At 41.1% G+C, this 25,198-nt stretch overlaps 1 protein-coding gene across 3 annotated transcripts in view; it reads right to left on the reverse strand.

Moving 5' to 3' along the window:
* Positions 1-25,198, reverse strand: part of CTNNAL1 (catenin alpha like 1) — a 97,288-nt gene that overhangs the window by 53,308 nt on the left and 18,782 nt on the right. For all 3 annotated transcript variants that reach the window (XM_061557202.1, XM_061557203.1, XM_061557201.1), the window contains exons 3-5: positions 5,980-6,169; positions 4,637-4,854; positions 4,014-4,133 (exon numbers count right to left, since the gene is read on the reverse strand). In XM_061557202.1, the coding sequence (XP_061413186.1) occupies positions 4,014-4,133; positions 4,637-4,854; positions 5,980-6,169 (528 nt within the window). The remainder of the gene's footprint in view (positions 1-4,013; positions 4,134-4,636; positions 4,855-5,979; positions 6,170-25,198) is intronic.

A 25,198-nucleotide genomic window follows, 5' to 3' on the forward strand; every position in this document is an offset into this window, starting at 1 on the left:
CGTGACTTTACCGAAAAAACCTAAGAATATGAATCCTTACAGTCACGAAAGCTTCAAATCTAGAATTAAAGCCGACTACCACTCTGCCACTCTGCAGGTGGTTCCGTGAGGCAGACATGAGATGGATTACGGCATCACGGGGCTGTGAGCGATGGTGGCAGTGTGCGGAGACCTTCGTGCAGCAGTGGATTGACGATGGCGGATCACGACGATGAAACTGCATGTCATAGTTTGTAAGTCAAAATTATTCACAGATGTTTTCATTCAGTTACAGAAAAGCACGTTGCTTTGGAGTTCCAGGCCTTGATCCTGCAATGCTAATGGGATGGCCGTGCCAGACGTGTGTAAACATTAAAAAAAAAATACTTTGACAGGTGCTACTACAGAAGATAAAGTGGCTGCAAGGGATAAATGTACGATTGTAAACATATTAACCTTATGGCAGTATCCCGGGGTACCATAGTACCCCGGCTCTCGCATAATATCCATGATGCAGTCACTTTTAGTCTGTTGATGGTCGGCGATGCGGTAATCGACTCATCTCGACGAGGTGTACACGATGCACCACTACGGTGCGTACGAGCGTTCAGGGTTTCAGCGCAATCGTCCTCGCTGCGTTTCGACATCGCGGAGTAGCACTGATGTCGGATTGATTGCTACCCCAGTCGCGGAGTGAAGTACACCCCTGGAAAAATAGTGTCCCAGAAATACAATATTTAATTGCCTCGGCCATTTCGTATAATTTGGTACTCCAGAGTTCTGCCATAAGGATCACATATTAAAAAAACGGAATGCAAGATACAGAGGAATTTAAAACCTCAAAGCATTCAATTATATTGCAAGATGTCATAGAACCATGTGCAAAGGTGGGATCCAAATGTATGAAGGCCTGCATGGTTTGGTATTAAGATGGATAAATTACAGGCAAATCAATGGCAATCAAATAAACATTTTGAGAAAATATCCTGTGCTTTAGGTAGTCCGTTGTAAGTTGCTTCTAGTATATCATATTATTAAATTAGACCAAATGAACATTGCTTTCCACTAAGAAAACTTTTTTTATTTTTAAACCATAATGCTTTACTTGTTACACTTATATGGCCAATAACAGAAGACTATTATGTCTAGACATAAGTGCAGCAGAGGTCATCGACTCATCATTGACCATAATCATATTTGGCTTAAGCCACAAAGCTAAAGTGTTCTTGTTGTTTGCTAAACCGTGGCCATAATTATACCTATTTTGTGAATGATGTGCTCTGCAAGATTTGTAAGAAAAAGTTTCTTCAATGTAAAATTTGCATAAGTATATACACCGTTATATGTGAATATATTTAAAGATCACACAAAGTCCATCTGAGGCACTTATATGTGTGCATGAATTCTACTTGCATTAATATGCTTAGTTAATTATTTATCAAAATTAATAACCCCCATAACTTAATCCAAACTGCAATAAATTAGTTATTTTGGTAGGCTTTTTGTCTGTCTGCTGTAAAATAAAGCTAGAATTTATTTTCGATAAATATTCATTTAAATTGCTTTCCAAAACACAATCATACGTAATCTCGCCTAGAATTACTGCCTCCACCTCAATGCAAACTGACACGACTCTTCATTTCATATCCAGGAGAATTACATTGACTTACACAGCATGTGGTAGCCTTTCAATAGCTGAGTTATTAAATTTGCAACATCCAACAGTCTGGAGTATTTGGGCACCACATGGCTTGGTAATAAGTTAACATCGCTTGCTGCAAATTGGATTGCATGGACACGACCTTTTGAGAAGAGATCCTCATTAATGAGCAATTGCAACTACTGCTTCATGAAACTATCCACACGTGTGTGACACAACCATATACTCCGAACATAAAGGTAAAGCCATATAAATGCCACAACTGCCTTTCATTAGCTAATCCGGGATATTTATTGTTCCGATAAAACATTTTAAACATTTAGCCAGCCTTGAATAAGGCCCAGGACAGAATGGTTAGTATTTTTAGTGGTCCATAAGCAAATTGAAGATGTTAAAATAACAAGGACCATAAATGTAAAACAGGCCGTATGCATGGCACAGGGCTATTAGAAACGGATGCATGCTCATAAAAGGGTTTCCAGATGGAACCGCAGAAGTGGTTGTAAGCTTTTTTGGCAGGGCACCAACTACCAACGACATCGCGACTAATTTCAAGTGTGTGCCATCACAGTGTTTTAAAATCATATTTTACGGCCGTAATTTAGTTTGCTACATTAAACATTATAGATCAGAATACGCTTTGGCCTACAAATTATTTTATAATGAGAATATTAAAAGAGTAATTGTTTTTAATACACATTTCAGAATTTGTTTTAATCTAAGACTTTGGAAGATTTACAAGACAAATATTAAACACTTGCGAACAATATAAATTAATACACAGTAGACCGTGACTTTGCTTTTACAAATGCTGGTTCTCGTTAAAAACCACTTAGAAATATTTCACAAGTTCAAAATAATACCCCCAGCAGAAGTCGGATAAGTACGCACTCGCAACACAGACACACGATAAACAGTTACCAATAATGTGATGTTTTAAACAGCTTTGGAAAAAAATTTGGGTCATGGGAGTATCCCTGAGAAAGAAAACTAAACAACAAAACCCAGGAGGAAATTTACTTGAAATGTTTTGACCCGAAGCAACCTGTATCCTGCAATAAGCCTGCAGTACAATCGCAAGAGAATTCGACCCCCCCCCCCCTGAAGAAACACTGCCAAGTAGTCGATGTTTTCACAGAAGGAGCTTCCATTGGACCAACATTATTTCTCATTCTTCAGTGTTGCAAAGGATTACTGGATAAAAATGCCTTGCTGCAGCACATTTGTTGTCCGTAAACGTAAATTGAACTCCAATTTATTCCTGATATTAAGTACTGGTGCAGTAGCTGTAAATACTGTAATGGTATGATGATAATGATGGATACTTCATTACTCTTCCATGTGTCGTCATTTGCCAGGTCCATCATGCGAGAATCACTAACTTTATAATCTGCACCAATTCATTTTCTCCTGATGTAGACACCATAATGTAATTCTTATTTTGAAAAATTACCTTTTAGTCAAGAGGTTTTGGAGAAATCAAAATTTCTACAGGCTTCTCTTTATCAAGGAATATCTTTCAGGGATAAATAATCAGCCCTAAAAAAGGTTTGAGTGATGAGATCTCACCAAGCTTAGCTGACTCCCCCACTGTGCTCCTCATATTTATTTTGTGCACACTTCACATTTTCCGATGCTGAGGATGAAGCATCAAGAGGGAATTGATGACCAACTGGCCAGACAAAATTAGATTTATTTTTTTTACTGGGTATGGAACCCATAACATTGTTTTCATCACTCTTTTAATAAATGTACCATCTGTCTGAAAAAAACCTCTGAATTGCTGCAGATGCACAAATATACTAATCAGACTAACTGTATTTAAAAGGGCATTATACTCATATTCTTCAATGGCCTTAACGATTAGTGTGGCGCTGCCGGATGAGAACTACTCCTTCGCTAATTTTTAATGCACGGAAGTTTTATTCGCTTGTAAATTATGTTTACGTACACCTTCATGTGCAAAGAGCTATAAAAAACTAAGGTCGTGTTCGAATGAATACTAATCATCGACAAACATTTCCAAAATGCCACCGTTTTTTATTGAAAATATCTTTAATGCTCTTGGTTGTTATTTCTTAACCACATAAGATCAAGTCTCCTTTTCTCCAGGTATGTTTACAGTGATTGCTATTATGATCTATGCCACTATGCTTGTGACTCATTGTACTGCTTATAAATTAAATATTTCAAATCAATTGGTTACTAACCATGTGAGTAACAATTGATTGATGAAATTCAAACTGGGAAACACATTTGTTTTTTGCCCACACAAGAATATTTTAATAGGTAATGTACGAATTTTTATCCGTCATAAAAAGGGAATTTGAACATTTATTTCTGAAAAACTATAATATCCCTGCACAGTACTCACGTTCTGGCGATCGCCCGTGAGGTGAGCAAACTCCACCATCTCGTTGCCAAACTGGCTGAACACCTGAACAAATTCCTGAAAGCTGCCCACATTTTCCAAGCGCTCCAGGCTTGCCAGGACCTGAGATGCATAACACAGATACAGAGCAGAAAAATCAGTGCACCTTCTAATTATGATCTATGAACACAGCCAAAGCCACATGTAGGGCATGGCAAATAGTACGAGCCAAATTCCCATTAACATGGCTTACGTCATTAGATGACCCGAGACAACACATTGCCTGAAATAATTCACAAGTGCAGTTACTTTTATCTGAGGATCATCAAACGATCCACTGTGATTTAATGGTGGGGAAAATGCTTGTCTGTAAGGTCCTAATGGCTCACACTCTATCATGCTCTTGATAGTGTCATGCAATTCCAACATTGTGCTTACTCGACTTGCAAAAATATCAATAAAGTGGCAGTACATTAGAGGTGGCTGCATACATAATAGTAAAAGATAACTGACATTGCGTTTGACTTCTTAAATTCAGCGTGAGAGTAAACAGCGTAGAGACAAATAAAAGCAGCTCAGGAATGATCGCTGTGAGTGCGTCGCTCTGCTCTCTATGGGGGGCGCACCTTGCTCCTGGAAGTGACGATTTGTTTGATGACAACGCGATCGGCAAGGACGAGGACTCTGGTGACCGAGGAGAGCAGCAGGCGAGCGGAGCGCGCCAGGACGCCACGCTCGGACAGAAGCGGGGCAGACATTGGCGTTGCAGAGCCAGGAGCCCGGGGGGATTCCAAGTCAGGGCCGTCCGTAGCGCATGCCTCTGTCAGTCGGTTTATAGCTTCCCCTGCACATGGTACCAATACGTGCAACTCAATACAGCTTTAGCCTTGAGAGACGTGTCATGGCATGGTGTGCTGCGTGATGCAGCAGTGTGGTGTGATGTCGTGCTGTGGAGTGATATGGTGGGATGGAATGTCATAGCTGGGTGATGTTCAATTGGCATCAGTTCAGTCTTAACGGGGAGAAGTAATACATCAGCCCGTGTGTCTGGGTTACAGGACAGAACAATCTGGAAAATGTAGTACCTGCTATTGGCACCTCTCAAACAATGGGATTGACCATCCAGGGATAAATGATTGACCTGACCCACTCAAAACTTTGCACATATACTACTGCTGGGTTCTCATAAAGAAGTAGACATTTTTAATATAAATGCATGCAAATAAGTTGAGTGAGTTACCATTTTTTTTTAAATGTATGTTATTCTCCAACTGCACTACTGGTGTCACGTGCTGTAATTTACACGTTGTTTTTGCAGCAGTGTTCTGATTTTCTCTGTTTAGTTGAAATCTGTCACATGCAGCCTCTTTAAACTTAAAACTCATTCACTGCACCTTAAATACTTTTCTTGAACGTAAACACATTTATCCCGTTCATTAGTAGGGATATGTATTTTGCATATATCGATTTTTTCAAGTAATTTTATTAAATAACCAGCACGTAATGAAACAAAATAGTGTATAAGAAACTCCACAATGGTGATAGTAGTTAGTCTGCATCCTCAGCTCGCATGAGGATACGCGATGGATTATTGCATCGCAAGACCATAAGAGAAGGTGGCGGCTTGGGGGAGGCCTTCATGAAGCAGTGAATAAATCATGGCTGATGATATCAATGATGATTAAGCACATTATTGTATGTTACACAATATACAATACTGTATATTGATATATTTTTTTTATAAAAGTGGGAACATGTACTGCGTTGTCGTATATTATTACGGTAAGATTTACGTATTAAACCGTTCAGATTTAGTCGTAATGTACTGCATTGGGACACATATTTTGTGATAACGATGATTAGACTGATGAGACAGATGGGTCCGGCTGCGTTAAACGCCCCGTGTCCCCGGGGCAGCGATGCAGGGTGGGGGTGGGGGGAGCGGGTGGTGGGATGGAGCTGCGCGCACCTGCGGCTCGGGCCTCCCGGCACGCCAGGCTCATCTCCGGCCGCAGCTCGGGGTTCTCCTCGGCGATGGCCTCGCCAATCGCCACGAACCGCTCCACGGCCACGGAGAGTGACTGGCCCACGCGCCGCACCGCCCGCACGGACCGCTCCGACTTGTGCCACTTTTCCTTGTGGCTCACGAGCGTCGTGATCTGCATGGTGGCGGCGGTGGTGGGGAACGGCACAGACACAAATTACCAGTCACAGATTGCAGCCAACATGTCAACGATGGCCCCATTAAAGATTGTAATCGACGGGTGTGAGTTAATACGTTTCTCGAATTGAGCAAGGTTGTGAGAAATTATTCACGTGCGTACTCCGTACAGGACGATCCGTTCATAGATTTCCCACTGCATAATGATGTAATGACCCTTTTACTTTCTTCTCGACAGGTGATTGAATGATGTGAAAGTGATGGCTCCACATCTCACAGAGGTGAGCGATAAAAGATTTATTAAGTGTATTGAGGTTGGCAGGAAACATGTGGAGGCTTTGAAATAAAATGCAGTTTTTTTATTAATTCCTCCAAATTATTTTAGTGGAGTACCTATAAATATATGAGCCTATATATCTATATATATATATCACAGTTGCTGACCAAAAACTACAAGTGGCCAGAAACAAACAGCACTATTAAAGTTGTAATAGACAAGCATGAATATATCATCATCCTGGGTTGAACAAGGTTATAAGAAATTGAGAAAAAGAGACGATGGGAGGGAATTTCAAAGTGAAGCGGCGGCGAGAGGGACGAAGCGCAGTGTGTGGTGGCCGAACACGGCGTGGATGAGACGGAACATTCTAGTAGATTGAGTCCTCAACATGGGAGTAGAATCCCAATAATTGAAGTTCAAGAGAACAGTAACCATGGTAGAAGCAATTTTTGAATGATAAGGAGGTGAATGAGCGCCTGTGGGCGAACGGCTGCTGTGAATCGGTGAGTGCTGGAGCATCAATCAACGCGACTGCTTCATGTTGAATTATCCACCCCAGATACAGTCCGGCATTCTACAGATTACCGTTCCTCGCGTTATTGATCAAAAGGAAATATCTTCACGATTAATTATAGCGTTGGTGAAAATGTAGCCTGAAACACCAGCAAGGAACCTAGGCAGGATTTGTTTTTTATAGAGTGGGTGCCTCAATGTAGTCTTCCCAGGTTTCATGCGTTTATCAAAATCACCCACAATGGGCCCCATCCTAGAAGCTAAGCCGTGTGAGCCTGGATAACTCTTGGATGGTCGACCACCATTCATAAATAAATCAAACTCAACACATTCGTCAAGAACATTGAGATTTTTTTCGTGTCTGCTTTTGCACCACTTGCCAATGCAACAGCATCAGCGAATAATTCGTACAGCGGGTGATTTGTCAGTTGCTATTTTGTCAACAGTGGGCAGTGCAGACATATCCATTGTACTGTACCGTGCTCCTGGCCTTTACCAACTCAACGTGGTGAAGTATGGTCAAATAACCCCCTCGCAAACCCGCACAGTGAGGGGAGGAGTGACAAAAGGGGCCTCCACTTTCCCGCACCTCCGATTAGCACGGTTGTCTACGTACGGTGCGAAATAAGTTCAACATACATCCACTTAGCATCATTACCGCTCAATGTGCAAACGGCGCGATGCCATTCACTATGAAGTTATGTAATGTGAATCCCCAGAGCTTCCGCACTTTTATCTTAATCTTAAAATATTCAAAGTTTGCTTCTTCGCGCATGCCTTGTAGAAGTTTGTTGATTTTAAAACATATTTTCTGTTCAAGTGGTTTCATGGTATTCTAGTCGATTAAAATCACGTCAATCCGAATACAACTAAAATTACGTGGCACAGACTGTTAAAATAAAATGAACAAACAACCGACTGCAGTATTCTCTAGAGTTCACAGGGAAATGAACAACTTTAAAAGAAAAATACTGTTGCCCAAACCAAACATTCTGACCAACGGCGTGTGTCGTCAATTTTAGCAAAACAACTATTCCAGCATCATTCCCCGTCAATGATGTATTGGCAATTCCAAAAGCAATTTCCATGTACACCTATCAGTTTGAATAATGTCGTGTTTTTAATTTGCTTATCACCAGTGCCAAAGCAGTTTAAAAGTGTTCTATGCGTCAGAAGCTATGATTAATGAGCCACAAAAAGCACAACATCAGGGATAAAGTATCCAACAGTCTCTTAAAGTAAAGGCATTATGAATTTTTTTTACTCACAATACAGTTTTTTTTATTTTTCAAAAACAATCCTCTAAGGGTTATTGTTTTGAGAGCTCAGATGATTGGCGAAGAAATAAGGAATACTATGAAACCTCAATGCATTCTAATAAACATAAAGGCTTCCAGAAAGCATTCTACCAAAGTCTTATTCGACATCAACTAACAAGAACAACTGCCGCCGCTCGCTGTAAAAACCATCACGCTTGTCAGACTAAAACATGTACATTTCAAGAGCCAATGTCCTAAACAGCTGCCCCCGGTAATATACGCGAGTCCAACTTCACATATGCATGAGATGCGTTATTACATCCATAAGCAGACATCAGATATTCCGGTGTACTTTTTGAAAGATAATTACATTTACCACTCAAGTTGCCTATTTAAGTACTATATAATAATCCCTGGTAAAAAAAAAATATATAATGCTATGAAGGAATCCAGTTGGATACACCCACAAACATTCATGTTCTTTTAATGCCTGACCCACAAAACTAAATTAAGCTATAAATATACTTAACCTTAAATCTAAAATATCTTGCAATCAAAATATTCTCCAAGATACATTGAAGGTGGAATTGTAACAACTTTGTAAAGGATGCATGCACAGTTAGCATGCAGTATAAAAGTTCTCAGAACAAAAAAACTGCTTTATACCTGTCCACTGAGATCAAAGTAAAACTGCCAAAATATTCCGCTGTGACTTATATAAGTGGTTGATGTAAGCCTGCACTTGCAAGTCTGCAGTAAAAGGAACACATAAATGAACAATCAGATTTATCCTCACCATCCTTGTCGGCAGTACTCTATGCAATGCAGCCTGGGCAAAAAAAGAGCAAGGCATTGTGGTCCTTATACAATACATATGCCTGAAATTATTTTAAATTACACACATTACGAGTTTATATATTTTGTCAGAACATATCACGTGATATATATATCATAAGCACAAATGTATATTAAAGTTTTTACTAGGTTAGGGATGGAGTGATGGATTAATGGATCGTCAGGTAATATTATTTATGAAGGTCCCGATACACGCATCGAGTCACGTGTGTAGGAATTGATTTGTTTAAATGTTTAAATGTGTATATGTTGTATGTAATTTGGTTCGCGTGACCTTTGCAGCCACGAGTGTCACCACTGTTCACTACAATGTAAAAAAAAAGATAAACGATTCTTAAATTGAATCGCAACCTTTAATCACAGTGACTCATTGACTCGCTGCGGGGAGTGAATCATTCCACCCATGATTATCATCAGTGACAAGCCCATTAAACTATATATTACAAAAAAAACTACAAAACTGAGCGTAATCTTTGAGGTATTGCACTTATTGAAAGTTTTACTAATTCATTAATTGTGCCTCAAGAGGCTCAAGTTAGAATGTTGGACAAGAGATGCCAATCGAAGCGAGTTAAATGTATTACACGAATACGACTTCGTGTAGCCATGTGCTACCTGCAGCCCTGATCTTAGGTGCGAGTCGGTTGAAAATTCCCGAATATTTCCGTCGCCTTTGTGACAATCCCCTTGCCACAGCTGCTTTATAGCGACCAATGCACAGGGGCGATCAGGAGAGTCGCTTCGCTTGCATTTGTTTAAACCTTCGCGACTCCTTCCAAAATGCCAAGGCAAATTCCCGAACTGGAACTTTTTTTTCAGCTCAGCTTCTCGTTTAGCTCCTGAGTGTAACCTCCATCCCAATGGTACAGGCGTTTCAGCTTATGTTGCTGTACCCCGGTGTGGGACTGGGAGAACAAAGCAGTGTTGTTCCCTTGGGCAGGAGCAGGCTGCAAGACCTTTAAAATGCAGCAACGTGTTTTGCTGTGTTGTGGTTTTCTGGTCAGGTCAAACGCAGCAGTTTAACGTTTGCGCCCATAGGCGCAAGTGACTCGTCTGCCATAACGAGTCTCGGCTCTGAGCCACACTTGAGAAGATGCAAAAAGACAATGGTCAGCTCTTAACACACTTCCCAGCTGTCCCATAATGAAGGTCTGCTACACCTAATGAGGCCTGGATACCAGTGGCGGGCCATGTATTTTACACCCAGGCCTTCAGTGCTATCCTCCCGCAATTAAACCGCCTTCGAATCACCTCACCAATGACATTCGGGCTATAGGCTATTGCCAGTCGACATAAGCACCCCATATTCACAGTGACAGTAACCTTTATCGAGTGGAATAAAGTGATTTAACACGAGGCTCAACACCTATGAGAGTTAGAATACACTAATTGCAGAGATATTAATACATGGTGACTGAAACCATCAAGGATGTACCACTATTACGCAGTATGACAGGATGCTGCATCACAAATATATATCGCATAGCCCAAATCAATTTCATTACCAAAGAAACAAGAACTAACTCACAACAACCAGTCACTCATACGACCACTAAGCAAGCAAAAATGCCATAAAACACAAATAACACAATCAGGATTCAACAGGCTTCCCCACAGAAAATAAAAACTAAAAATCTAAAGCACTACATCTAAAAATCTAAATGTCACGAAAAAAAGTTTTAATAAATCATAGATGATGCTACGTTACATGCTAGCTAGTTTTACTTCAGTCAGCTAACTGGCCCTCTGATAACGCCACACGAAAAATGCTAACGTAGGCGGCTAGGCCAGCTAGAAGGCTCCAGCGTGTCAAAGAATACACCCAACATGGCAAACTCGAAATCTGATTGGTTAAATAATATGGCAATCAACAACATCGTTCCCATTTGCTTCAACAGCAGAGGGGATTCACTCGACATTCTGAAGGCCTCAGGGTCGATTTTTCACCCGGAGAGGCAGAGACAGCACAGGTGGAAAATCTGATTGGATAAAAGTTCTAATTTATTAGCTGCACTGGAAGCAGCGCAACTGAGGGAGAGAGTAGCAGTGAAACGACGTTAATAGACTGATGGGAACGAACTTAGTAAAATACATATAGCATTAATGAATATATATTAAATTATAAAAAAATATAATTTTCTTATTCTGACAACCTCTAGGCCAGCAGAGAAGGCCTTGCTGGCCCTGACGGCCGGCCTCTGCGAGATACTGCATGAAGCAATATAATATAAACAAATAATAATTTTGAAATAATATGCTACATAAGGTACGTGATATCTGAACCGGTACTGCACCACTCCTTCACCAATCCACACTGACCAGCCTAGTGAAGTATGATCAAACAACACCCATTATCGAAATGGTGTACAGATACCTTCATCCAGTAGTGGATTAACAAGGGCTGTAAATTATTATAAGGTGCTGTACGTTATTGTAAGAAGAAAATAACACATTTAATATCACAGGCCTCCATCAGGGCATGGTACTGAACTTAGGTGCTGTACAAACATGGACCGCTCTAGTGTGTAGTCATTTAAAATTGGCTTCATGTTCAATAACCATTACAAAAAAAACTACATGAAAAAAACTTTAATCTATCTTTAATGTCAAAACCGGCATTTGTTTCAAAAATAGAGTACTCAGGCATTTGTGCTAAAGGGTTTGTTAAGTGTTGAAAATCCAATTTCCTTGAGCATATAAATCTGAGGCTGTACACAGCGGAGGCAACATTCAATTTATTTACAGCAGCAAACAGACCACAAATCTACATGTTGTGGTAAGAGCATGCAGCCGTGGTTAGTTTTGGCTGCAAAGCTGCCTCGCAGTAAAACGCAAGATGGTTAGGTTATCGAGCATAGCTGATCATGTCTTCTGGTCTGTAAAATTGACCTGGTGTATTGGACATAGCGGCCATTCCATTCATTCCACGTCTGCTTTGTTGCTGTACTCATAATGGTAGCGTACTTTCGTTTCACAACTGACATTCTAAATAATTTACAGGATTGAAAATATGAATGCTAAATAATAATTATAAAAATGTACATTATTGCAGAACATACACAAGTTAATGGATTATCCATGGTTGATGATTTATGATGGGTTTAAAGCCATTTGTCCATCCATTGACATATGCAGACCTCCCAATGCTGTATCGGTCATGGGGGCTGCTTACTGACCATATTTCACCATGCTGGTCAATGCAGGTGAAAGGAGGAACCTAGGACAGGTTCAGATACAATGTGCCAATGGTGCTAGGTTATGGCTGGCATTCGAACACAGGTTGCTGGGTTCATTGTGATGTGTGCTACCCACTGCACAACCACTGCCCATTGCCACACATGTAATCATGTGCGTGTATATATATACAGTATTGTAGTTTTTAATGTACAAATTGCTACTGTAAAATTTATTGTGTAATATAAACATACAAGCCTCATATGAGTAACTATTTAAAACCAAACATAGGAAGCAAATTATTTGAAACAAGTCATCTCTGCGTTGGGGTTAACGATCTTGAAGGTTCCACAGTTTCAGCAATCTTGGCGCAGTCCTCTGAGCTTGTTTGTGACTATGAGCAACGTTGAACACACACGGATCAGCTCACGCTGGTTTACTGTGGGTGATCTTCACGTTGAAACTGGTCCAGAGTGTGCATGTGCAAGAAAAAATAACAAAAACAAACACAAACACACATTCATCAATAACACTGCCTAATATGTGACGTTCGAGATAACGGTCCTTCACAGCACATACAAGCCAGAAGTAGATTACGACTATCATTATTGATAAGTGTACACTCCTGATTACCCTGGGTAATGGGGAGGAGGAATGGCCCAAATAAAACAATTACTGTTGGCTAAAAGTTGTACTTATTGAATACCGATATAGAAGGGTTGTCTCTTTTAAGTATTTAAAAATATATAGTGATGGGTTTTCCACGGAGGCACTGTCTCTGACCTCGACCAGTGAGGAGCAGCTACTCCTGTAATCAAACCAGCGCGTAGAACAAAAACATTCAAAAGCATGGTTAATCTGCAACCTGAAGGATCTGTCCACAGTTAATCGAGACTTAACTGTACGTAGAGATTCGGAACATTGTCATGGCTGACCATGTACAAGTACCCTTTTAACTCGATCTACGCTTCACCGGACCGGTCTTTATTTATCTCTGGGGCTTCTTTGGACCGTGCATGGTTTTAAAAGCCTCTGCGGCCTATTAATCACAAGATTACTGGAGACGTGCATTTAATGCAAGCAGAAAGAACAATACCCGACAGGGTTGGGTGTTTTTTTTCCAGCGGTGGAATTTTTATTAACCCGTGCAGATTACAATATATTTTCCATGTAACTGTAAGACTACCGCAGACAAATTGCTGATATTCCTCATTTAAATTCAAAGTACAACGTAAACAGGTGCCACTGCGTAGCCCAGGGAGAATGCTAATTTTCGCTGGCAATAGGTCAGGTTACACATTAACTTAGGTAAACATTGCCACTAAAATAATTCCAATGAGTAAATGGTATACCGGCATGTAACAGACAACCAGAGCAAATTTCCCATGGCTTTATTTGGGTTACCAGCACGATTTTAGGCTTTGCATTTGTACATTACAGAACCCTTTACAAGTAGAGAACAATTTGCAATTACTGTACTGAAATAGCGTGCTGTATTTTATTGCTACACATTAAAACGCCCATATATTTAACCAGTGAAAATGTTAACACGATACATGAATTTGTCCTGTGGTCCATAGCGGGAGGACAAAATAGATTCAGTATTTCTAAAAATGCCAGTATTGCTACAATCGTGATCAGGCCAAGCTCAATGTACTGCTGGATGACGGGCTCCACAAGCCACCAACCAACCACCTCGAACGACGCTGAAATGTATTAATTGGAGCACCTGCACCACGTGATTTAATTTTAACGCACCATCCTCCTCGATGAACGTCCTCTCAAGACGCCGATGTCACGCACCTGCCGTATGTTCTCGAATCGACGTGCACATCGGTATGCACCACACCAATCACAGTGCACTATTTCATTAACAACTGTTATTTAAACGGCAGTGCATGCTCGTCCACACAGAAGTCAATGGCCAAGTTAAAGGTCCTTTTGTTCTTTATTCGTTGATAAGGGCAGGAAATGCCCACGGTGGTGGATGTTGAACTTATTTTGCACGGTACGTAGCCAACCGTGCTAATCGGAGGTGCGGGGGTAGAACAGCAAACTAGACTCCAAAAAAACAGTTCTAAAGAAAGTCGTTTTCAATCGAGAAAATGGGTTTTAATCGAGGTGGCAGGCAGTGGAGTGTGCCAGTGCTCCAGGAATTTCTAATTTCCGTCCAAAAAACTAATCACAGCTCGCCAGCCACAGCTCCATGTACGTTGAACTTCTTTCGCACCGTGCGTAGCCAACCGTGCTAACGAATCGGGAGGCGTTTAATGATTACCACGTGCTCCCCACCGCCGGCATACATACAGCATGGGCGTTGGTCAACTAGAACCGCAAACTGCACAAACACACCGTGTCATCGTTGGACAACAACATTCTTAATGAATGCAATAAGGTGCCGTCCATAAATGACATAACGCGATTTTGGACGATTTTTGGCGCCCACCCCCCCTCGTCACACGGCGTCACAAAGAGTCAGACCCCCCCCCCCACCTTCAAATATGACGTCACAAAGCTCTGCCCCCCCCCCCCAAATAAAAGATGCTTCAAATCGCTTTAAACTTTTGTCATGGTAGTGCGTATTTAATGTGGCGCTGCACTCTGATGTTGTAGGAGAAAACATTTACTAAAAAGTCAATTTAATAAAGTAGAACGTGTTGTCTCTATTTAAAGTTGCTCATTTTGATGTGACGTCACATTTCTCCCCCCCCCCCTCGTCACACATCGTCACAAACATCTGACCCCCACCCCCTAGGTGCGTGACGTCATTTATGGACGGCCCCTAATAACATCCCACGCTAGCCCGGACGCTCGTCCCTAACGCTGCCAATGCGTGTTCCATTATTACACTCACACAAGAAAAATAAAGACAAAGATCCCCCGTGTAGCCTTAACAGACTGTTGGGGCAAGTGCTATTAGCGACACAGCTACAACAAAAACAAAGATCCCCCGTGTAGCCTCAACAGACTGTTGGGGCAAGTGCTGTTTGCGACACAGGCACAACAAAGACAAAGATCCCCCGTGTAACCTTAACAGACTGTTGGGGCAAGTGCTGTTAGCGACAGAGCCACAACAAAGACAAAGATCTCCCGTGTAGCCTCAACAGGCTGTTGGGGCAAGTGCTGTGAGCGACACAGGCACAACAAAGACAAAGATCCCCCGTGTAGCCTCAACAGGCTGTTGGGGCAAGTGCTGTTTGCGACACAGGCACAACAAAGACAAAGATCCCCCGTGTAGCCTTAACAGACTGTTGGGGCAAGTGCTGTGAGCGACACAGCCACAACAAAGACAAAGATCCCCCATGTAGCCTTAACAGACTGTTGGGGCAAGTGCTGTTAGCGACACAGCTACAACAAAGACAAAGATCCCCCGTGTAGCCTTAACAGACTATTGGGGCAAGTGCTGTTAGCGAGCACCAATGAAGACCGGCACCGCACACAAAAGGGGGTGGGTGGCCAGCACCACGCACGGCCGCATTTGTATCTAGTGGCGATATTTAAGCAGCACCCGTTAAGAGTTTTTGTTGCGTAAAATCGTAAGAATCCATTCGAGATGTGTCCCCACGTAATGTTACACACACCCGACCGATATCCCGTTCCGAAAGTGTATTTGGAAGGGTGAAAGTGTTGTACACACGTTTCGGCCACGACAATTGGCACCACGTTGCAAAGTAACACAAACTCAACACGTTTGTCAATAACACTGCCTTAAAATGTACAAATAAAATACACGCGATATGTTCGTAGCAGAGAGACAGAGGCCAAAAACGCCGAGTAAATAATACAGTACTGTATTTGAAATAGTTATCTCTGCAATGAAGATGTGCCTTTGCCCAAAACCTTGCCTCTTTGTTTTTCATTTTAAGCCAGTGCTGTTGACGTATGTATTGAGTTTGTGTTATTTGTGTTTGTGCATCACTGCCAAAGCAGTATCGCTAAAATTTTGTCTAAATTTACAAGGTAGCGACTTTCAGATCCGTACGGGGGTGGTGGGGGGGTTAGATAGGAATGCATGGACCCTTTTTTGCCCACAGCACATCCACAAATTCCCCACCCCCAAAGCAACCACTCTGCCACCCCCCTCCAGTTTAGCTCCTCCGTTCACGGCACTGCAGGAATGTCAATACTGACACGGCTGACGGACAGGCCTTCATTTTCGTTGTACTAAGTAACAGATGGCTTCATCAGTGGGGGGGGGGGGGAGTTAGATGGGGTGGTGCATTCAATAGCTCGGCCTCGCCAATGTCAGGACAAAGGAGAGAAAATGAAAGGTGACACATTGACTGTGTTCGGTGCAGTGGGGGAGAGCAATATGTGCTGTTTGTTGACGAAGCTATAAACCCAGGTGTTTGGTATTCACCGAACATTTCACGGATATTAGGCGCGTCAGTTTAATGACGATAATAAAATGTGAGAACCCCAAAGAATGACTCAAGCCAAGTGTAAAGTTCGTGGTTGTGTTTTTTTTCTCACCACGATTGCAAGCCCAACAAATGAAACACACATTCGTATTTTCCTAACTTAAACAAGCTACGATTCAAATTTTACATTTAATGGCTTAATTAAAAAAAAAATCCTCAATGATTCTGCCTCAGGCCAAAGAGGTCGTGTCAGTCAGTAAATTAATTGTAAAACCAAGGTGTTATTCCCATATTGCTCCCTCTATCCATGAGGGCTTATAAAAAAAACAAAATGCTTTAAATAAGGTATCAGCAGCTTATTTATATAATTCAAATACATTGAATATACGCATATATTTATTGCATGCAAATATAGCAGATAAAATGTGTCAAAGAGTAATCATTCCATGGGGAAAAAATGCTAAGATGGTATAGAAGCAATAGAAGTATTACTATTAATTGGAACTCTGGGTATAGAAAAGTGGGAAAAGGGCCAGTCTCTAAACATGCTTTAACAACCCTCCCACATATATATACAATGAAAGGTCAGAATACACATTTGGGAGTATTTGACGGAAAAAAGTACACAGATTTATGCAGAGAAATTTGTTTCATCCTTGACATGGTGGCCTCTGCAGCACAAAGGCCAATTCTATGCATTACAGGCCCTCAAGAGGTCCAATCACTCGGCACAGCCCTCCAAGCGAAGACGTGTTGCTTTTTGAAAACGCAACACTGACACTTTGAGATTGAGGTGCAAGTGTGAACAGCAAATTACATTTCCCGAATGATCATATTATGCATACCACTTAGCTGCCACATTTTGATTATTAAATAGTTTTTGTTAGCACAACACTGAGCAACATTTTGGATTGTCTACTAACACGGAAAACTCGTGACTGACACATGTAACCAACGTAAGTGATAAGTACATTTTCTCGGTTGGAATTGGACAATACAAAACCCGACAGGGAGCGATTGCTGTTACAAACAGCCTCGACTTTTCTTCAATCTCAGTGGTAGATAAGATACTTTGTTGCAATTTTACTGACATGGTAGCAGGTCAATTGCTTCAGTTGTCTTGATGATAGCAAGGCCCGTGAGATATGTGACTATTATATAGCTCCACTATCAGCTTGAAGTAAAGACACTGAATCGGAGCAGTCCGATTCAGTATTTTATTCTGAAAGAATAAAATATAAATATTGAAAGTAATATAAACAGTTAATAATAATGAAAAGTAAAGTAATATAAACAGTTAATAATAATAAAAAGTAGGGCCTAAGTCAATGCACTGCTGGATAAAGACGTCCCTGCACTCTGTTAGATGGGTGGGTTGCTTGACCATACTGAGCCATGCTGGTGGGCCTACTCATATATCACTCGCCAATGGTGCTAGCTCAGTGAGGGAAAAAAGTATTTGATCCCCTGCTGATTTTGTACGTTTGCCCACTGACAAAGAAATGATCAGTCTATCATTTTAATGGTAGGTTTATTTGAACAGTGAGAGACAGAATAACAACAACAAAATCCAGAAAAAACGCATGTCAAAAATGTTATAAATTGATTTGTATTTTAATGAGGGAAATAAGTATTTGACTCCCTCTCAATCAGAAAGATTTCTGGCTCCCAGGTGTCTTTTATACAGGTAACGAGCTGAGATTAGGAGCACACTCTTAAAGGGAGTGCTCATAATCTCAGCTTGTAACCTGTATAAAAGACACCTATTCACAGAAGCAATCAATCACTCTCCACCATGGCCAAGACCAAAGAGCTCTCCAAGGATGTCAGGGACAAGATTGTAGACCTACACAAGGATGGAATGGGCTACAAGACCATCGCCAAGCAGCTTGGTGAGAAGGTGACAACAGTTGGTGCGATTATTCGCAAATGGAAGAAACACAAAAGAACTGTCAATCTTCGTCGGCCTGGGGCTCCATGCAAGATCTCACCTCGTGGAGTTGCCATGATCATGAGAACGATGAGGAATCAGCTCAGAACTACACGGGAGGATCTTGTCAATGATCTCAAGGAAGCTGGGACCATAGTCACCAAGAAAACAGTTGGTAACACACTACGCCGTGAAGGACTGAAATCCTGCAGAGCCCGCAAGATCCCCCTGCTCAAGAAAGCACATATACATGCCCGTCTGAAGTTTGCCAATGAACATCTGAATGATTCAGAGGGCAACTGGGTGAAAGTGTTGTGGTCAGATGAGACCAAAATGAAGCTCTTTGGCATCAACTCAACTCGCCTTGTTTGGAGGAGGAGGAATGCTGCCTATGACCCCAAGAACACCATCCCCACCGTCAAACATGGAGGTGGAAACAGTATGCTTTGGATGTGTTTTTCTGCTCAGGGGACAGGACAACTTCACCGCATCAAAGGGACGATGGACGGGGCCATGCACCGTCAAATCTTGGGTGAGAACCTCCTTCCCTCAGCCAGGGCATTGAAAATGGGTCGTGGATGGGTATTCCAGCATGACAATGACCCAAAACACACGGCCAAGGCAACAAAGGAGTGGCTCAAGAAGAAGCACATGAAGGTCCTGGAGTGGCCTAGCCAGTCTCCAGACCTTAATCCCATAGAAAATCTGTGGAGGGAGCTGAAGGCTCGAGTTGCCAAACGTCAGCCTCGAAACCTTAATGACTTGGAAAAGATCTGCAAAAAGGAGTGGGACAAAATCCCTCCTGAGATGTGTGCAAACCTGGTGGCCAACTACAAGAAACGTCTGACCTCTGTGATTGCCAACAAGGGTTTTGCCACCAAGTACCAAGTCATGTTTTGCAGAGGGGTCAAATACTTATTTCCCTCATTAAAATGCAAATCAATTTATAACATTTTTTGTTGTTATTCTGTCTCTCACTGTTCAAATAAACCTACCATTAAAATTATAGACTGATCATTTCTTTGTCAGTGGGCAAACGTAGAAAATCAGCAGGGGATCAAATACCTTTTCCCTCACTGTATGCTGGTGGGCCCACTCATATATCACTCGCCAATGGTGCTAGCTGTGACTGGTTTCAATGCTCAGCAACCCGTCCACTGTGCCACCATTCCATCTAGCTAATTGTCTACTCTGCCCTCCCTAATTCAGTCAAATTACCTTGAATTTCAATATACTGTATGCAGAACATCATGGCAGTACTGCATGACACATCGTTAATCACTATCTCATGATCATCTTGCAAATCAAGAAAAATATTGCACATTGGTTTTACAGCTTAACGGTGCTGGTACGGTAATGTTCCGTGCATTAAAACCTTGATAATAAATGTCAATCTTTGGAGAACAATTTTCAACATTTCAAAGGTAATGAAATTTTTTCACAGAAGTCAGCATTTTCATTTTTCTTCCACTTAAAACCTATAAAATCTCATTTGATTAAAATATAAAAGCACTGTATAATATTATAACTCACAAGCAGACCTTATGGGTGCATTGCAACCGCTCTCGACTTTCTCAAATAATATGTAAGACATTGCTAGTCCACGGGTGTTCATTGCATTCTTGAGGTAAAGAGAAAACATGTCAATATGTACTTACTGCAGTATTGAGAGCCCTCTGTTAACCCCCGACTGGATGAAGTCCTCCTCTTGCCTCTAAGTCACGTGATTTATTCTACCATACTTCAACTCACACTTACCAGTTTAGACTGTTCCAATATCACTCACTACTGATGTTACCCATTGATGGGTTCATAGGGTAGTATGCAAACCACTACACCACCACTCCACACAACTCTTATGGAGAGTCCTTCTTTCAGCAGTTGATTGAAGAAAGGTTATAAATGAAATATTCTAAATTTTCACCCCAAAAATAAGTGTCTCATTACAAACGCGTTTCTATGGTCTCATGTGGGGGGAAACACAGAGCTCTGGGGGTTTTATTGTGGCATCCTCTGTCTGGGACTTCCCTAATTGGCTGGGGTGAGGGTTTTGAATACTGCACAAAAAAAACTGAGGCTGCGACAATTCCACATGATCCCTTTGTGAACATCAAATTAATGATTTGCCAAAATGTCCCTTTCAATAAGGCTTTGCACACAATTATCAGAGATTTCAGTCTATTAAAAACTAGTTGATTAAAAACTTCAAGGCTCGTGACTCTGATTAAGCATTTTTTTCTACATTTATCAAGGCACTGATGACATTTGAAATTTTCTAAACACATTTCAGCAAAAATGGTGACTGCTGAATGCACCCGTATAATAAAAATATTATATAAATTGACATCAAATCGTGTAAACGAAAAAAATGTTAGATAAAAAACAGATATTTTCTCATCAAATTAATGGGGTGGCAGGGTCGCACATTAATACTTGTGCCTCATGACAAAAACGGTCCTGGGTTCAATACCCAACTGGTTCTGCATCTGTTTGCTCCAGGTTCTCTGGTTTCCACCCATTGCTAATCCCCCCCCCCCCCCCCAATACAATGTAACTGTTATTGGCCAACCATCCCAATGCTGAAATATTACTTTCAAATTCATGTACTCAATGGGGATTGCACATGGCAACGGCAAAAACTTGGCAGGGACCCTCCGCAAAAAGAGTATTGAGCCCCATTGAGGCCTTCTTGGGTAAACAAGAGTAATAATACAATGCTGAAAATATTTAGGCAAACGCCTTTTTATAATCGGTCTTCTGCAAAGTACAGCAGTCTGCAGCTTTAACGTATAATGGAGGTGCTGTGTAAGATATACATATAAAGATGATAGTCTAATATTACAGGGCATGCTTGTCATGGGTCAACGTACGTACTTTAGTGCCTTGGTGTCCCTTTGCTCTGTTTTGTATTAAACACGTAATTTTACTCAAACTATTGTAAAGTAATCGATCTACCACAAAGTATTATGTAATTCAAATTCACACGCTCGAGAAAACATATACTTATAGGCAGTGAAAATCATGCTTGTTTAAGCAAAATGCAGCATATGGCAATGTACCTAATAATTCTTATATTGCTTCCTTTAAGAAAAAATATATTCACTGAACCCTAATTAATTGATACATACCCACAGTTTAGAATAGGAAAACGTTGTTTTTATTTTGGTCTTTCAACTACAGTACTGTAGAGTATACCTTTATACAATATATGAACAAATATATATATATTTAATACTGTACCTAAATCTGCTGTCTTGGATAAGTCAGTACATTATTATTAATCATTATACTGTCAACCCAGCAACTGAGAACTCTCCCAGTAGAATAATGATTATCCCACAAATCACATGACTTTCAGCATGTGACCTTATCAAGGTAGAAGACACACGAAAACGCATGCAGGCACGTGTCCGAGCAATGTAAATCTAACTTGTATTTGGGTACAGCGGACACTCTATTAAGCGTCAACAGCGTTACATGGGGTAAATACAAACAATATATTTTTTGTCCCAAACACATACCGTATAATTATTTTTAGAAAACACATGAAGCCCGATTACCAGAAGCACAACATTGTGCTCTGTTTACCACATGGGATAGAAAGGCCAAACTTTACAACTTTGTTTCTGGTCACCTCTGTTAGAATAACCGTTACTTGGACTTGACAACTTTGTTTCTGGTCAAAGGTGCAAATGTCACTCTCATGGTAGAATCGCCTTATTATTCAAATAAAGAGCATGCATTGTCATAAGAGAGGTGCCAATTTATGTTTGCCATCAAAGGGCCTAAAATAAATATAACTAATCTGAACCAACATTAATTTTCTACATACCTGGGCAAGCATAAATTGTTATCTTTAGTTTAAAGATATGTTTTATAACAACAAAGGGCACCCCATTTATGGACTGAAGGTAAGTGATGACAATCATATTTCAGAGCCAAATTTATAAATGTATTTTTTTAAGTGTTGGACTTTTTTTTATTTTTGTTGAATAAAATCGAATAATGCCCGATATTTAAACCATGTGGTTAAAATAATTTTGCAAATTCATGTTTCATTTGAGCAATAACACTGGTACCCAATATAATTATAACTGAAGTGTTTCAAGGCACGACACTTGTTTGAATGCAAGACTGTTTTTTTTAAGTAGTGTTGCATTGGAACAAGCTGTATGTTCTATCTCAAAATCTAAGTTCTTTGTAGGTATGCATGTGTTTTCGAATTCTAATATGGGCTCTCTGTATAGGAATCTGTTGGTGATATCTTCAAGCAGATATATATATGCCACTGCTGAAGCGCGACCAAACAATCGTCGCTTTTCTTCTCATCTACCTGCCGACTTCATGCTGCTTCCCACATACCAACATTATCTGTCACATCAGCAGCTTGAAGTTTTTTTTTTTGTGTATATAAAAGTAGTGGCTTCACATGCCGGTAATAACACAAAAACACCACATTTCCCCCTATCACAAATCACATACCGAGAGTTATATATTTTTTTGAAAACCGATGCCATTTTAATTACACGTTGTAGTATTTGATATTGAGAATAAGGTTTTTAAGAAAATAACATTTTTTTAAACCAAACTTAATTACATTTTTAAATAGTGACTGGATATCTTATAAAGCGTATAGTGAGCCAACACATGCTGTAAGCTGCCAAGGTGTAAAGGTTGGAAACACCACGGGACTTATAATCCAGGTCACTGGTTTTATACGATCTCCTGGCATGGCGATTTTTCTGGAAGATTTTTTTTGCTGTTTTTTCCTGGATTTTTCTGTTTGCGCATAGTCACTTTAAGATGTTTTCTTGTTCATGTTTTTGTTTGTTGCGGTTGCACCCGATTCAAGAGCCGAATGGCTCACAGGGCTATACCAAATAAATGAAACTGAAAACTGAAACAGTGTCCCAAGTCTCTTAAATCTCACCCCACCCCCCTGCACGTCTTTGTCCGCCCAGCAGTGTACAGTTGTCCGCCCAGCAGTGTCAATGGGCACACCACAGTTAAGTCCGGTGGGAGCTCGCACGTGGCGTGGTGAAGCGTGGAGACATACTCCCACCTCTTACAAGAGATCTGGACCCGTCTGGAATAGTAGGCTCAGATTTAGAGGGACTCTTGCCTGATGAGGCTGGTTGTAATTACCGGCAAAACGTCGTGCTCGAATTGCATGACAAATCTTACTAATTGGCTGTGTCGGGTGGTGGTGGGTTTACCCACACACTTATATTTACGCGATCTAACCCAAAAAAACCTCTATTATAGAGGGGCTCTATTGAGCTCCCTCTAGTGGAGGCACTTCTGCCAACAGTGGTGTGTGCAAGAAATTGCAAGGCTGCACCTTTTCTTTTATGATGCATATGGGAGACAGCATCAAGCCTGACTGTCTCTAAAGTGCTGTTGTTGGTATAATGAATTTGGCGGTTGATAAAAAAAAACGTCTGAGATAACCTGGAAGGAAACAAAGAAAAACTACTCGTAGAAGCCAAGACCAGGACCCAAACACGAGTCACAAGGATCAGAGCACAGAATCACAAAAAATGCAAAACAGACACACGTGATGACAATCAGAAGAGATCCAAAGGGAGGCTAAGGGAGCTTGAATGTAGGGGAGTAGAATACATCGGTGTAGGCTGATGCATCACAGGGATAACGTTGGAAATGCAATATGAGACGCTCCAGTAAAAGCTATGCAGGCATAGCAGCTTCCATGAATAACGAGGTAATGCCACATAACTGCACCAGCTACGCAGAGCAGCAAGCACCGCTTGGCTCTACCAGTCGTGTTCATCGCAGATTCCTGGCAGGAACTCCGTTTGAAAAGGGATCTGTTTGCAACGGGCACGTTCTGCTTTGGTGGAGGGTCGGCAGTGCGAACAGAAGACGACGCTGCAGGAGCCCATTTTCTTCAATCCACTTCTCGCGTGGCTCCCCGAGATTCGCTTTTTATATTCCCCTACCGTTACCATTCACATGTCCAGTGGGGCATCATGTCCAGTGGGGCATCATGTCCAGTAGGACATCATGTCCAATAGGACATCATGTCCAGTCGATTTCCTCAGGTCTAAATAAAGATTCCGTTTCAAATTCTGACATGTAAATCATGCAGTGGACAGCCCCTAATAATTGGTGCTCCAGTAATGTCAACCGGATGCAACTATGTATTGTTATCAATCGTCTACTTGTGACACGACCGGTCCACGATGTATTGGGGTATACACACACACACACACTCCTTAATGTCAGTTGGCTAAATATAAATGTCGTAATTCAATAACCATTTCCACTTGTGGTGGGTAGGCATACACCTCTAAAGCATACTGTATTCGCTCTACACAGTGAAATAATGGTATACATTCTAATAAAGACTAACTATAGTAATACGTATCATACAGTCCACTATTCCAGAATTATATAATTACAATTTGCAGACTTTTATCTATCTACTGCTGGATGAAGGCCTCCCCACGTCGTGTCAGTCGTGGGGATTGTTTGGCCATACTCTATCAATTTGGGTAAGTGCAGGTTGATAAGCAAAGGGGACCAGGACTCACTTCACCACTGCCATTAGCCATGGCTGGAAATCATCATCATTTGACCTGATTCATATTGCAGTGTGCAAACCATTTCAAAAATTATGATCTTTTTAATTGAC

The sequence above is a fragment of the Lethenteron reissneri genome, chromosome 23 (assembly GCF_015708825.2).
Source record: "Lethenteron reissneri isolate LAM-NWPU_2019-01 chromosome 23, ASM1570882v1, whole genome shotgun sequence".
Taxonomy (NCBI): Eukaryota; Metazoa; Chordata; class Hyperoartia; order Petromyzontiformes; family Petromyzontidae; genus Lethenteron; species Lethenteron reissneri.